We start from the raw sequence: 11,179 nt of genomic DNA on the forward strand, positions 1-11,179 counted from the left end.
TGATGGTGTGTGATGAGTGGTACCTGTAAAACCAGCATGGCCTCAACCTCCTGTGGATGTAAGTCCAAGCACGACAAGGTGGTGTGTGGCCAGAGAGTGTAGTGTGACACTAGTGCTGCTTGTGGGTGGTGAATGCACTGCAAGCGCCCAAAGTGCTCTAAACTGGAGCGTTCTGTATAAAGTGTCCGAGTTGACCTGTCCCGCTCTAATTTATGTGTGTTCTAAAGTGAGAAGGGATCACGCCTGAGGTGCCTCAGGGTTTTCAGCTAATTTGTAAGCCCCCTGAAACAATTGAAGTTGGAGAGTTGATGGAAGACAAAACGTCAGTAATGCGGTGGGAGATGTTTTTATTTTCAGACTTAAACATTGTCTCTGAAGGGAGGGAGGGGGTCCTGGGACAAAAGTTGTGAACGCTGGTGAAAGAAATGGACAGCTTGGCTAGGAGACAAGCCCGGAGCAAGCACCAGTGTTAACTGCACTTGGGTTCCTCATGTGCCTGTGGGTCTTCTAAAGTGCCCAAACCATGAGCAGGAGCTGTCAGACTGGTGTGAACTGGGCCAGAGGGGTGGGGTTACTGTAGTGCTTTTACTGATGGGTCACATTCCTGTACCCAAGTGTGAAAGTCTTGGCTTCTTCAGCCAGCCACTAATGAGTCAAATTTTAAGCTCTAAATACAAATTTGACTTTCTTCTACCAAGGCTACAGGCATCAATGTGTGCTCAATTTTTTTTTTTTTTGCCACTGCTACCCCCATCTAACAGCACTTAATCGCTTTGGCATTTGGACATGCACGTCCTTTCCGAGGAGTTGATTCCTTCTCACTTGCACTGGCACGGCTCCCTGAGCTGCTGAGCTCAGGTGCCTGGACATCCCAGCCTGGCTAGCTCACACATGCGGTGCAGTGGCATCAGGGCTCCAGCCAGTGCTGGAGTGGAGAGGGAAAAGGTTCTTAAAGGAACTTTCAAGAAAGGTTTCTCCACTTGCAGCTTGACATTTCAGCTCCTTATGCTCTCAAGTCAGGGCTACAGTCCTCCATCCTTGCTCCTTGCCCAAGCCATTACCTGACGTGGGATAACAGCTGTGTGGGGTGCCCTGGTGTGTGAAGGCTACTCCAGTGGATGGATGGCACAGGTGGCTGTTGGCAGCAGGAGCCGATTGCTGCCATGGAGGGCTGGGTTGGCCAGGCCCTCAGTGGCACCTGTCTGTGCCTACAGCTGTGCCTGGGTGGCTGAATGCCATTTAAATTACAGCAAGAAGGCTCCTTGTCCGGAGTTAGGGCTCATGCCACACTGAGAGTGGGGTGGATAACTAAGGCCTTCCCCTTGGTTTCATGAGACAAGGGGTGTGAGTAGTCTCAAATCTCCTGGGTAAGGGTGCTGGTGACCATGTACTGTGTGAATGGGATGCACTGCAAACTGGAGGCAGCAAGCAGGGACAAGGGACTCTCTTGTGGTTTAGGAGGCAGACCAATGTAATAGGTTTCCTTCAAATCAGCTGCACCAGCCAGGTTGGGGATGGGGATAATTGGAGAAAAGCCCCAAGATTTTGGTCAAATCTACACCTGAGGTGACATTGTGCTTGGTCTCAGTTGAGCCACAGAAAACATAGTAACTGCTATGAGTCTATGAGCTGGTGGCTTCCTTGTGCAGCGGAAAACCCTCCACTCCTCCTCATACCGATCCCCCTTTCCCATCACAGGGCAACCACCTCCTCTTCCCTTAGAGCCTTAGCAATTTCTGCTTACACCTGGCAGTAGCTAGGGCTGAGGGAGCAAGCAGCACGTGTGTTTTGCTGCCCTTACTCAGTTCTCCCAAAGCCTGGAAACATTGTCAGCACATTTATCCCTTCCCCACCCCATGGCAGGGTTGTCTGTGAGCCACTCATGGCTAAAACAAATTTTTCTTCGTGTCCATGCTCTGCAGGCAGATGAGGCAGTGTCTGAGCTGGCCAGTAAATACATGATTCTGGTTCCTACAACCCTGCAGAGAGTATGCAGGTCCAATTTACCAAATTACACTCACTCCAGGGAAGGAAGATCAGAGCTGGAGCAGGCGAGAAGGAATGCGTGACGCATCCATGCCGCTTTGCTCTCTGCAGCCGTGTGTGTGCTTTACAGAACACCTTGTAGGAGAATCAGAAACCTGCCCTTAAAGAGCAGTCAGCACTCAGTGCTTGCCGAGGCTCCGAGCTTGTGGCTTTGCAGAGGCAGCCCATATGGCAATCTCATGCAACGCCTGCTGAAATGACGCCGTGTTTCCATACTTAGTAACTTAGTTAAGATTATACAGGGGCTGGAGATCAGGGCTGACTCTTCCTCTGCATTTTTTATCTAGACTTTTCCTCCAGGCTTCAGTTAGGCACAGCAAGCATCACACCACTCTGCAGCCCAGCAGCTTGTCCAGCCTGCAGCAGGAGCCAAGGAGCACCCAGGACGCCGTCACAAACTCCAGCTTACAAGGGTAAAAAGTCTGATAGCCTCCTGCCTAGTAACTGATTTTACATTTTGCAAACTGCAGGAGCTCTCTCCTTTTTCTCACAGCCTCACAGAACAAATGTGCTTCCACTGAATCCTTGCAGCTTGCATAGAGCATGATACCATGTCCAGAATTAGATTGTAGTGCATGAAATGCAGGCTTTACCTACCGCCAGAGGAGCCTAGTTCTTCTACAACCTTGGAAACAGCAGAATTCCCCCAATCTGCATTAGATAACAGCTATTTAAATCTGAAGTTGGCACGGCTGATGGGATTTCTGCCTCAGTTATTTCTCCTCTGAATTAAGGGCAGTGAAGTAGACTTCACACACACAGTACGCGTGACCCTCAGGCTCCTATCCCTCAGCCAATTTTGTGCTTCGTGGTAAATAGGAGTCCAATGTTCCCCCACATAACCAAACAACCTCTTGCAGTTCACTGCTTGCAAACCCTCTTCTCACAAGCTTGTTTCTGCTGTTACCACAATATTTATGACTCCCTTCCTCTTCACCCTGCCTTTAGAGAGACCCAGGTGCATGCCCTTCTCTTTCAAAATGAAAAGGGGAAACCATCACTGCTGACAACTTCTTCACATGCCTGTGTGGAGAATCAGATGCACCTTTGCAGCATGCTTACAAAAATAAATCCACAGCTGCAGTGTTGGGGAATGAAGAAAGAATGATGATAAAATCTTTCAAATAGCTTTTGCCCTGGCAGAAAGCCCAGAAATAGCTGCAAGGACAGGCTGTCCTTCGGGAGATGAATGCTCCTCCAGTGCTCCCGAGCTGGACTATAGAAAGAGAATGTGGCTGATTCTGATGGAAACAGTTTCACACAGTGGTAGTCCATTCATAGCCTTTTTTGGGGGGTGGGAAATCTATACATTTTTGGCCAGAAGAATACCAGTTTTCTTTATCTTCCCATAGACATAGGCCTTCAGAAAAAAACAGGTTCTCTATTGTCCTTCTATAGGCATAATTTCCATCTTGGGCATACTAATTTTTTCTCAGTATGGTCCAAGTAGCTTCTGGGGATATCCTACCTTCCTCTGTCCTGCTGTATTCACAGTCTTGCCATGCAGTCCTGCACATAAAATCCTGTTACACTTCATTTCCAGTGCAAGGGACATCTCTGGGTCTTACCATGAGCATCCCTTGCTGGGCCAGAAGTGTTCGCCTTTGCTGACTTTCCCATTGAAATGCTTCAAGCCCTGAGAATTAACAGAGGAATTCAGTCCCCTGACCTAGGCAATACTGTTTTGGCTGCTCAAGTATCCCAGGTATGCTGCCTTTGCATTATTTTCGGTGCACTCATGCAGTGTCATAAGTGAATGAAGTCACTGAATGAAGGAAGCTGGCTGCACCCACAAGCTCCAATTTCCCTATTACAGAGGTGCATGTCCTCCAAGTGATGGCCAGCCGCCTCTCATTTCTCCTTCAGCTGCTCTCTTCCTCTTTTTTGCACGCACACACCCTTTTAAGGAATGGCAGGAGCAAGTTCCAGGTGCAGCAGATGCATCAGCTTAATTTATATAGGGCAGAGAATCTCCCAGTGCTGAAACTCCTCTACATCTCCATTGCAGTGTGCAGGAAGGTGGAGAAAGAGCCCTGGTCTTTGCCTCCCATTAAAGGAGATAAATGATCTTGCTTGGCATGCAAACAGTGCAGCTCAGGACAGACCAGCTTGGCTACAGTACTGCTTAGCCCTGCCAACAGCTTATTCCTTCAGAAAAAGGTGCATCTAACCCTGTAGACAGCTGCAGAGCAACCCTCATGATTTTTATGTCCCCTGCCCCCACCAGTTAGTGGCTGGCTCTGTTAATCCTATTTAACATAACTACAGATAGACATGCAAACCTTTAATCCTGCTCCAACCTACCAGCCCTTCAGCCTGCCTTGGCTGGAGTTCCACGTTTTGAGCTGTAAGCAGACAGCAGGCAACCTGCCTTCTTTCACACTCCTCATTTCAGCTCGAATTGATGGGTCTTTATGTCTCAAAATGAGAAACTTCCTTTTGCTGTAACTTTTCTGAGTTATTCAGGGCCCTGCTGCTGTGCCCCCTTTTTACAAAAACCACTCCCCTTCCTGAGGTGTTCAGGAGCCTGTAAGTGCTGATGCTGTGTTGATCATCATCAAGACTGAAATGTAAGGCCATCATGAAAAAAACCTCAGAGGGTAAGATTGGCTAAGGTTTTTAGGACTCTTCCCCACCCCTTGATTTTCCCCTATAGCCTTGTCAGTGTTTTCAATCTCATTTACCTGAACAAATTCGTTGGCATCCAGGTTTGTTACTGCTATGTCATTTCAGAGGCAAAAAGTTGGTGTCCTGAACAAACATGTTTTCTTGGTTTACGTTTGCAGTCCTCCCCCCCCAGTACACACATAGTGCTGTTAGTAGCTGTTGTTGCTTTCTGTGGTAAGGATGTGGAGGCTTCCTGGTACAGCAGAGGCTGTATGGGCTTACATTAGCTTGTACCCACTGGAACAAATTTCCTTTTATTTGCTTTCCATTCACATAACAAGGAAGCAAAAGGCCATTAAGACGCTTGATGAATCTTATTCACACTAAGCTAGCTCAAGGCTGAGCATCTGGGAACTATTCTAAACAGTTTCCCTGGAAAGGTTCTACCACACTAATAACACTCCAGAGCTTTTATTTGCATTCATATGAAAGCTGCCGCTGCTGCCGCCCATTCTGACTCCCTGCTGCGTGTGGGTGGAGATGCCCTGTAGGATGGCACCCTCACCATTCCCTAGCTCAGCTACCTCTATTTTCTGCTGCAGGATGCTCAGCTGGTGTCGCAGAGCTGGGAAGGGAGCCAGCAGCCTGAGCTCAGCGAGCACGCGGCGCTGGCCCAGCAGCACTGGGACACGTCCCTGCGCCGCCGCTCGCAGATGCGTGGGGAAGAAATGCTGTCCAGCAGGTCCAAAGGTTGTTGTGGGCTGCAGCTGTCAGCTTCCAGCATGGGAAACAGGTTGGAGGCCAACTAGGAAAAGCAGCTATGGCAGCTGCTGCTTCCCTAACCCCTTCTTGTCTATTCCATTGGGCAGAGAAGTCTGGCTGCAAAGAACAGAGATCACGGAGTCATAGTGTGGTTTGGGTTGGAAGGGACCTTAAAGATCATCTTATTCCAATCCCCCTGCCAGGGACACCTTCCTCTAGAGCAGGTTACTTGAAGCCCCCTCCTGCCTGGCCTTGAACACTTACAGGGAGGGGGCAGATTGCTCCAAGGCAGCTACCTCCTGGGGTTCCACCACACCAAGGAGCCGGCATGCTCTGGGCATGGCTAGACAGACAGCTGGGAGTATGAGAAGGTGCCTGGCTTTAGCTTAACACCAGGCACATACAACAGGTTGATACCTGTTCTGCCCTCTCATTTGAAGATATTCCCCTCAGGGGGCACCACCTGTCCTTACCTACCCACTACTCAGGTGGCATTGCTCTTCTTTCCTAGGAGCTCCTACCCTGCCAGACAGGGGGAAAGCCAAGGCTGGAATGTGTTAGATCTTTGCCCCTGCAGATGGTATCTCTAGAGCCACCATCCACTTCTGCTTCTTTTTCCTTCCTCCCACAAAATAAAGTTGAATTTATTTAAGGATACTGTTGACCGTACAATCAAGTTTAGTTTCAAATGGCAAAATTCAGTCTGTCAGGAAGCTTTACCCTCCTTGACAACATAATGCCTCAAGAAGTATGTTGATACTAGTGTTGGCTCTAATAGTCTTTCCAGCCAGTAATGAGAGCTGCCACCCAACTTTGAAACTCCTCTGATCTGGGTTTTATTATCCTTGTGGAGAACTGCTCTGAGCCCCACTTTAAAGTTCCTCATTAACTTTGAAAGAAGAGCTTTCCTGTTTGCTTACATTTGCAAACAAACAGGCTGCGTTTTGTACAAAGAGAGTGAACCACATTACCCTCTTGCCCTTTTCTGGAGCAAGAAAGGAAGGTTTTGCTTCCCTCAGCCTGCGGGAGAAGGGCCCAGGGGCTGAACAACCACAGAAACAAGGGTACGTAGGAGGAATGGGTAGAGGAGGAGCAGGAGAGGACATGAGGGATCTCCGTAGGGTCATAGGAAATGCCAAATACTGAAGATGAAGGCTTAAAACAAAATAACGCCCCAGAAATCTATTTCTTTCTGCCAAGTTGTGGCACAGCCATCTTTTTCACACAGTTAATTATCCTCATGACAGCTCCACACAGAGTTGCTTGTGTTAGGCCAGCTTACATGCACTGCAGCAGGCACACAGAGCAGAAGTTTTAGGGAGACGCGCTGAATACACATTTTGCTCAACTATTTTTTCCAACAATAGTGCTTCCATTCTTTTAAAAAGGTTTGTTTTGTGGTTTTTTTTGTGGGTTGTTTTTTTTTTTTGGAAGCAAGAAAAAACTAAAAAAAGGGGAACTGCTCTTTGAACTGTTCTTTGAACTGTTCTATATTTACCACTTTTGGCTGCAGATCATTGAACTTGATCCTATTACAAGAAATACCCTCCCACGTGCTATTACCCAATTTCCAGCACACACACTTCAGTATGCTCACTATTTCCCCTGTCTGGAACTCATACATTCAAGTAACCTTTCCTCCCATGCAGACAAGAGGAAAAAGAACTCAACAGAGGAGGCACAGGCTTAAGAGGACAGCACCAGGAACTGTAATCAGAGGGCAGGGAAGGGATAAGTGAATTCCTGCCTGTGCTGGCATCAAGCAGCTGCTGCTCAGGTCAGACGAGCCCCTTGTAATCACCTCCTGAGCCCAACCAAAGCTTGGAATTAGTCCTTCTCCTTAGCTGTTTTTTTCCCAAGGGAACACATTTCCCATCTTCTTAGGTAAGGCACAGGAAAAAGCAGTGCCAGAAGCTCCCCAGAAGCACATTCAGAGCGGTTTAGTGAGGAAGTTTCTGGAACAACACTCCCACCTGCTGGGCCTTCTCTTTGTTACAGCCGGGAACTTTGAGAGAAAACAACCTCCCTTCAACCCAGCACCACAAGCTCAGGCTCAGATTTTAATTTGATGCTGAGACTAACACAAGCCCTCCTGGCTACAGGACCTGGCAACACTCAGCAGTGGTGCCCTCCTGGCATGGCTAAATCTCAGTGGGACACTCTGCTATAAACATCCAAAGAACAACTTTCTCCATGTGAGAGCTCTTCCTTGCAGAGAGGGAAGACTGTGAGTAGCCAAAATGGAGGAGTCATCTCCATTCCAACCTGCACTCTTTGAAGGCCTAAGCATGTCAGAGAGATGATTAAATATATGTGTCAACATGAATCAGAGAGGCCATTCACACAACTGAGTCATCCTAAAGAGAGGAATGCTTGGATCACAGCAGTGACACGGTTCGTCTTCATCACCTGCCATAATAATCACTACTACAAAGGCAAAGAGAGACAGCGTCTGCAACAATTATTTAATCAAATGACATATAAAAAGTTTTTGCAGTGACTGACAAACCTGACAGGGGCTGTAATAAGAACCCAAACTGCAGGGTTACTCAAGTTTAACAGTCTTTCAAAGCATCCTTCCCTTCCAGAGATTTACTAATGCTGGTCCAAAACATTTCTCCATTCAGATACAGTACTTTCAATGCTCCCTGCCAAATAACACAGGTAGCGGGAGCCTTATATCCTGAGGAAGGGGAAAAAGATTTTTATTTGGCTTAGTCCACCCTTCTACATCAAGAATGCAAGACATGCTGGCTGCAGGAAGATAATTATAAGGACAACACAGCTCAGAGCCAAGAGCGCCTCTGTGGCTTTAGCTGCCCAGCAACAAGCTCTGCCCAGACCAGAGCTGCTCTGCAAGTCCGACACGGAGGTACTTGCTGGCAGAGGCACATCCCCATGTGCCATCTCAAACACACTGAGGAAATGCCCAGGCCTGCGTGCCAGGCTGGAGAAGCTGCAGAAAGGCTGGAGCTGCAAGAACCCCAGTCAGGATGTTTATGGTATCCCAAAGTATTCCCTCTCAAATTTACGGAAATCTTCCTCGGTAAACACAGTGCCTTCGGGCTTCTTCTTTTCTGTCTTCTCTGGAGGCTGATCCTTGGACTTCCTACCTCTGTTCTGAGCAAGAACCTTCAGACAATACAAAGATGGAAAAAAACAACAGTCATTGTTATCCAGACCAAACCACAAAACAGGGATTCTCAAGCTCACCTGCAGCATCCCTGCTGTTCTACAAGAACCCTGCTATTTTCCAGAGTGCCTCCAAAGAAAAGTGAGAGGCAAACCACTGATGTTAACCAAAGCAGGTCACTGGGACAACAGCAGATACCAACTTGTTATTTGGAGTCAAATATGAAAACTACTTTCTAATAATTGTCACAGAGATAAAAACATTGATTTCAATTCAGAACTTTCTGAAACTATGGCCTTCTTTTTACCCCCTCTCCCCATGACACAACCCAAAAACCCAACGAGTTTGTGGAATTCCCTCAGCATTTTCTAATACACTGTCACCTCCTGGTACAATCACCAGCCTGAGAAACACTGGCCTAAACCACTTTCATTTATTTATGTATGTTAACAGCCTGTATCTCATATTAACAGCCCAAGGTTCTAGCATTGTCAGCTATTCCTCTCTTCAAATCCTGGCATGAGACTACCTTTTAGGGAAGACCACTCAAGAAATTCTCAAGTTATGAGAAACACCATTTAAGAGGCTAAGTAATTCCTATTACATGAGCCAGCAGCACATCTGGTTCCTTGTTAATCAGCCTCCAGCTACAGAGAAAGCCAGTTTGATCGACAGAGTAAGGACGAGGTCTGAACCAGGGCTCCTCTGCCAGCTGAAACTACAAAATATCTTTGGTAATTAAGAAAAGCCAACAGCTGCCAGGATATTTGAGGAACATGATGTAGTGTGTGGCATCCCTGCCTATGGCAGGGTGGTTGGAACTGGATGATCTTTTAAGGTCCCTTCCCACCCAAACCATTCTATGATTCTGTGATTTTTGCCTAGTATCAGAGAACATCATTGGGGGCAACATATCAACAACAGTTTAAAGTTTAGTAAGTTGTTTTTCCAGTGCACACAGGAATTCCTCAAGGCCATTTGTAGACAGAATCTTGACTCTCTTGTGCAAGGTATAAATTTGGAAGATCCAGGGATGATTCCCATTCATTCACCTGTGTTCCTCAGTAGAAACAGACCCTCCCCCCCCGCCAGAAATTACAGTCTTACTTGTTCTGTGACGGCTTTGTCTGCAACAACCCGTCCCTTCAACATGTACTGCAGGTTTTCTCTCAAGTGATTCACAGGCTTCTTCTTATGGTACTCCTCTGGGGCAAAGAAGAAAGGGACAAAACTCATCACCTGCTCATCCAGGCAGCTCACAAGGAGAGACACAGGAGGATCAGCAAAGCCCCGGGAGAAAGACACCGCTACAGCTCAGGGATAGGGGTACGCCCACAAATGAGGCTGCGTTTAAAGTGAGCGACACCAAGAGGGCATGCAGGAGAATGGGATGGGATGGATACAGCGACCGGCAGCGTGGCTGCGGGACACCACAAGGGTGCCCGGTGCGAGGGTTGCGGAGGGGTCGGGACTCACCTATCGCCGACTTCACGACTCTGCCCTTAACCGTGGCCTTGTTCCTGCCGGGCTCCGGTGCCCTCTTCCTCCGCCTCGCCGCGCCCGCCGCCCTGGGGCCGGCCCGGCCTCGCTGGAGTCCCGGCGGCGCCTTTGCCCGAGCTGCAGCGGGAAGAGGAACGGAGTCACTGCAGCCGTACCGGGGAGCCACCCTGCGCCCGCCCGCCCAGCCCCGGCCCCGCGGGCTCACCCGGCGGCTCCAGCAGCTCCAGGCCGCGGCGCAGCAGCGCTGCCGACATGACCGCGCCGCGCCCGCTCCCGGCCGCCCCCACGGCGCCCCGCGCGGCCCGGCGGGCCCGGCCCCGCCCCAGCGCCTGTGAGGGGCGGCTGCGCCGGCACCGCCGGCTCCGTAAGCGCGGACAGACAGACTCCTGTCGGTGGCGCCCAGCGACAGGACACGGAGCAGTGGCCGTCAGCTAGAACATACGAATGTTCGCCTCAAAGCGAGGCAGAACTTCTCCGCGTTTAAGGCGGCAGAGCAGGCTGCCCAGGGAGGTCGTGGAGTCTCTGTCTCTGGAGACATTCAAAATCATCTGGACATGTTCCGGTGTCACCTGCTCTAAGTGACCCTGACTTGGCAGGGGTTGGGGCTAGATTATGTGAATATCAAGATTATTTGAAGTCAGGGTGTTCTTTGATGCAAGGTCTTTGAATACTTTCAATGCTAATCAACAAGAATGAAGATTTAATTAGTGGAACAGGCAGCACCCAGCATCCCTTAGTCAAGGACATCCAGGAACTAACAAGCTTTAAGGAGGCAGTAAGTCCAGATGTTCTGTGTCAGTAGATCAGATAGCAGTTAGTATCCCTTACTCAAGGATATCCTGGAACTAACAACCTTTAAGGTTGTATAAAATCAAGATGTTGATGTGTATCTATTGATGCCCGAAAGATAGGCTAGAAATAAATCCCCATAGACCGATGTCTATAGAGCAGGTATTTGTTTATTGCAGCGCTGGTGGTGAGGGGGATTTTTCCTCCTAACTCACCCGCCTTTGTCAAGTGTGGTGGTATATTTATACAGTAAATTTTGCTTTAATGTTGCTATGTCATAACAGCATCATCACATACACACAGGAACTAATTTACATAGCATGATCCCATGGTTATTAGATA

The 11,179-nt window shown here is 48.6% G+C and overlaps 1 protein-coding gene across 1 annotated transcript; it reads right to left on the reverse strand.

Annotated features, from left to right (window-relative positions):
• Positions 1-7,866: 7,866 nt before the first annotated feature.
• Positions 7,867-10,342, reverse strand: RPS19BP1 (ribosomal protein S19 binding protein 1). The gene is made up of 4 exons (XM_042051248.1): positions 10,254-10,342; positions 10,025-10,165; positions 9,656-9,753; positions 7,867-8,547 (listed from the first exon to the last, which is right to left on the reverse strand). The coding sequence occupies exons 1-4, from the start codon at positions 10,300-10,302 to the stop codon at positions 8,413-8,415; spliced, it is 423 nt and encodes a 140-aa protein (XP_041907182.1). The 5' UTR covers positions 10,303-10,342; the 3' UTR covers positions 7,867-8,412.
• Between the last annotated feature and the right edge of the window lie 837 nt (positions 10,343-11,179).

Source organism: Corvus kubaryi, unplaced genomic scaffold (assembly GCF_017639235.1).
Source record: "Corvus kubaryi isolate FWS band 111438036 unplaced genomic scaffold, C.kubaryi_AGA036_p1.0 74, whole genome shotgun sequence".
Lineage (NCBI taxonomy): Eukaryota > Metazoa > Chordata > Aves > Passeriformes > Corvidae > Corvus > Corvus kubaryi.

Bases quoted from the DNA above. Each gene is read 5' to 3' on its own strand.
- RPS19BP1 (XM_042051248.1), bottom strand. From the start codon at position 10,302: ATGTCGGCAGCGCTGCTGCGCCGCGGCCTGGAGCTGCTGGAGCCGCCG. The intron at 10,166-10,253 runs GTGAGCCCGCGG...TTCCCGCTGCAG, and splicing joins GGAGCTGCTGGAGCCGCCGG to CTCGGGCAAAGGCGCCGCCG. The intron at 9,754-10,024 runs GTGAGTCCCGAC...TCTTTGCCCCAG, and splicing joins AGTCGTGAAGTCGGCGATAG to AGGAGTACCATAAGAAGAAG.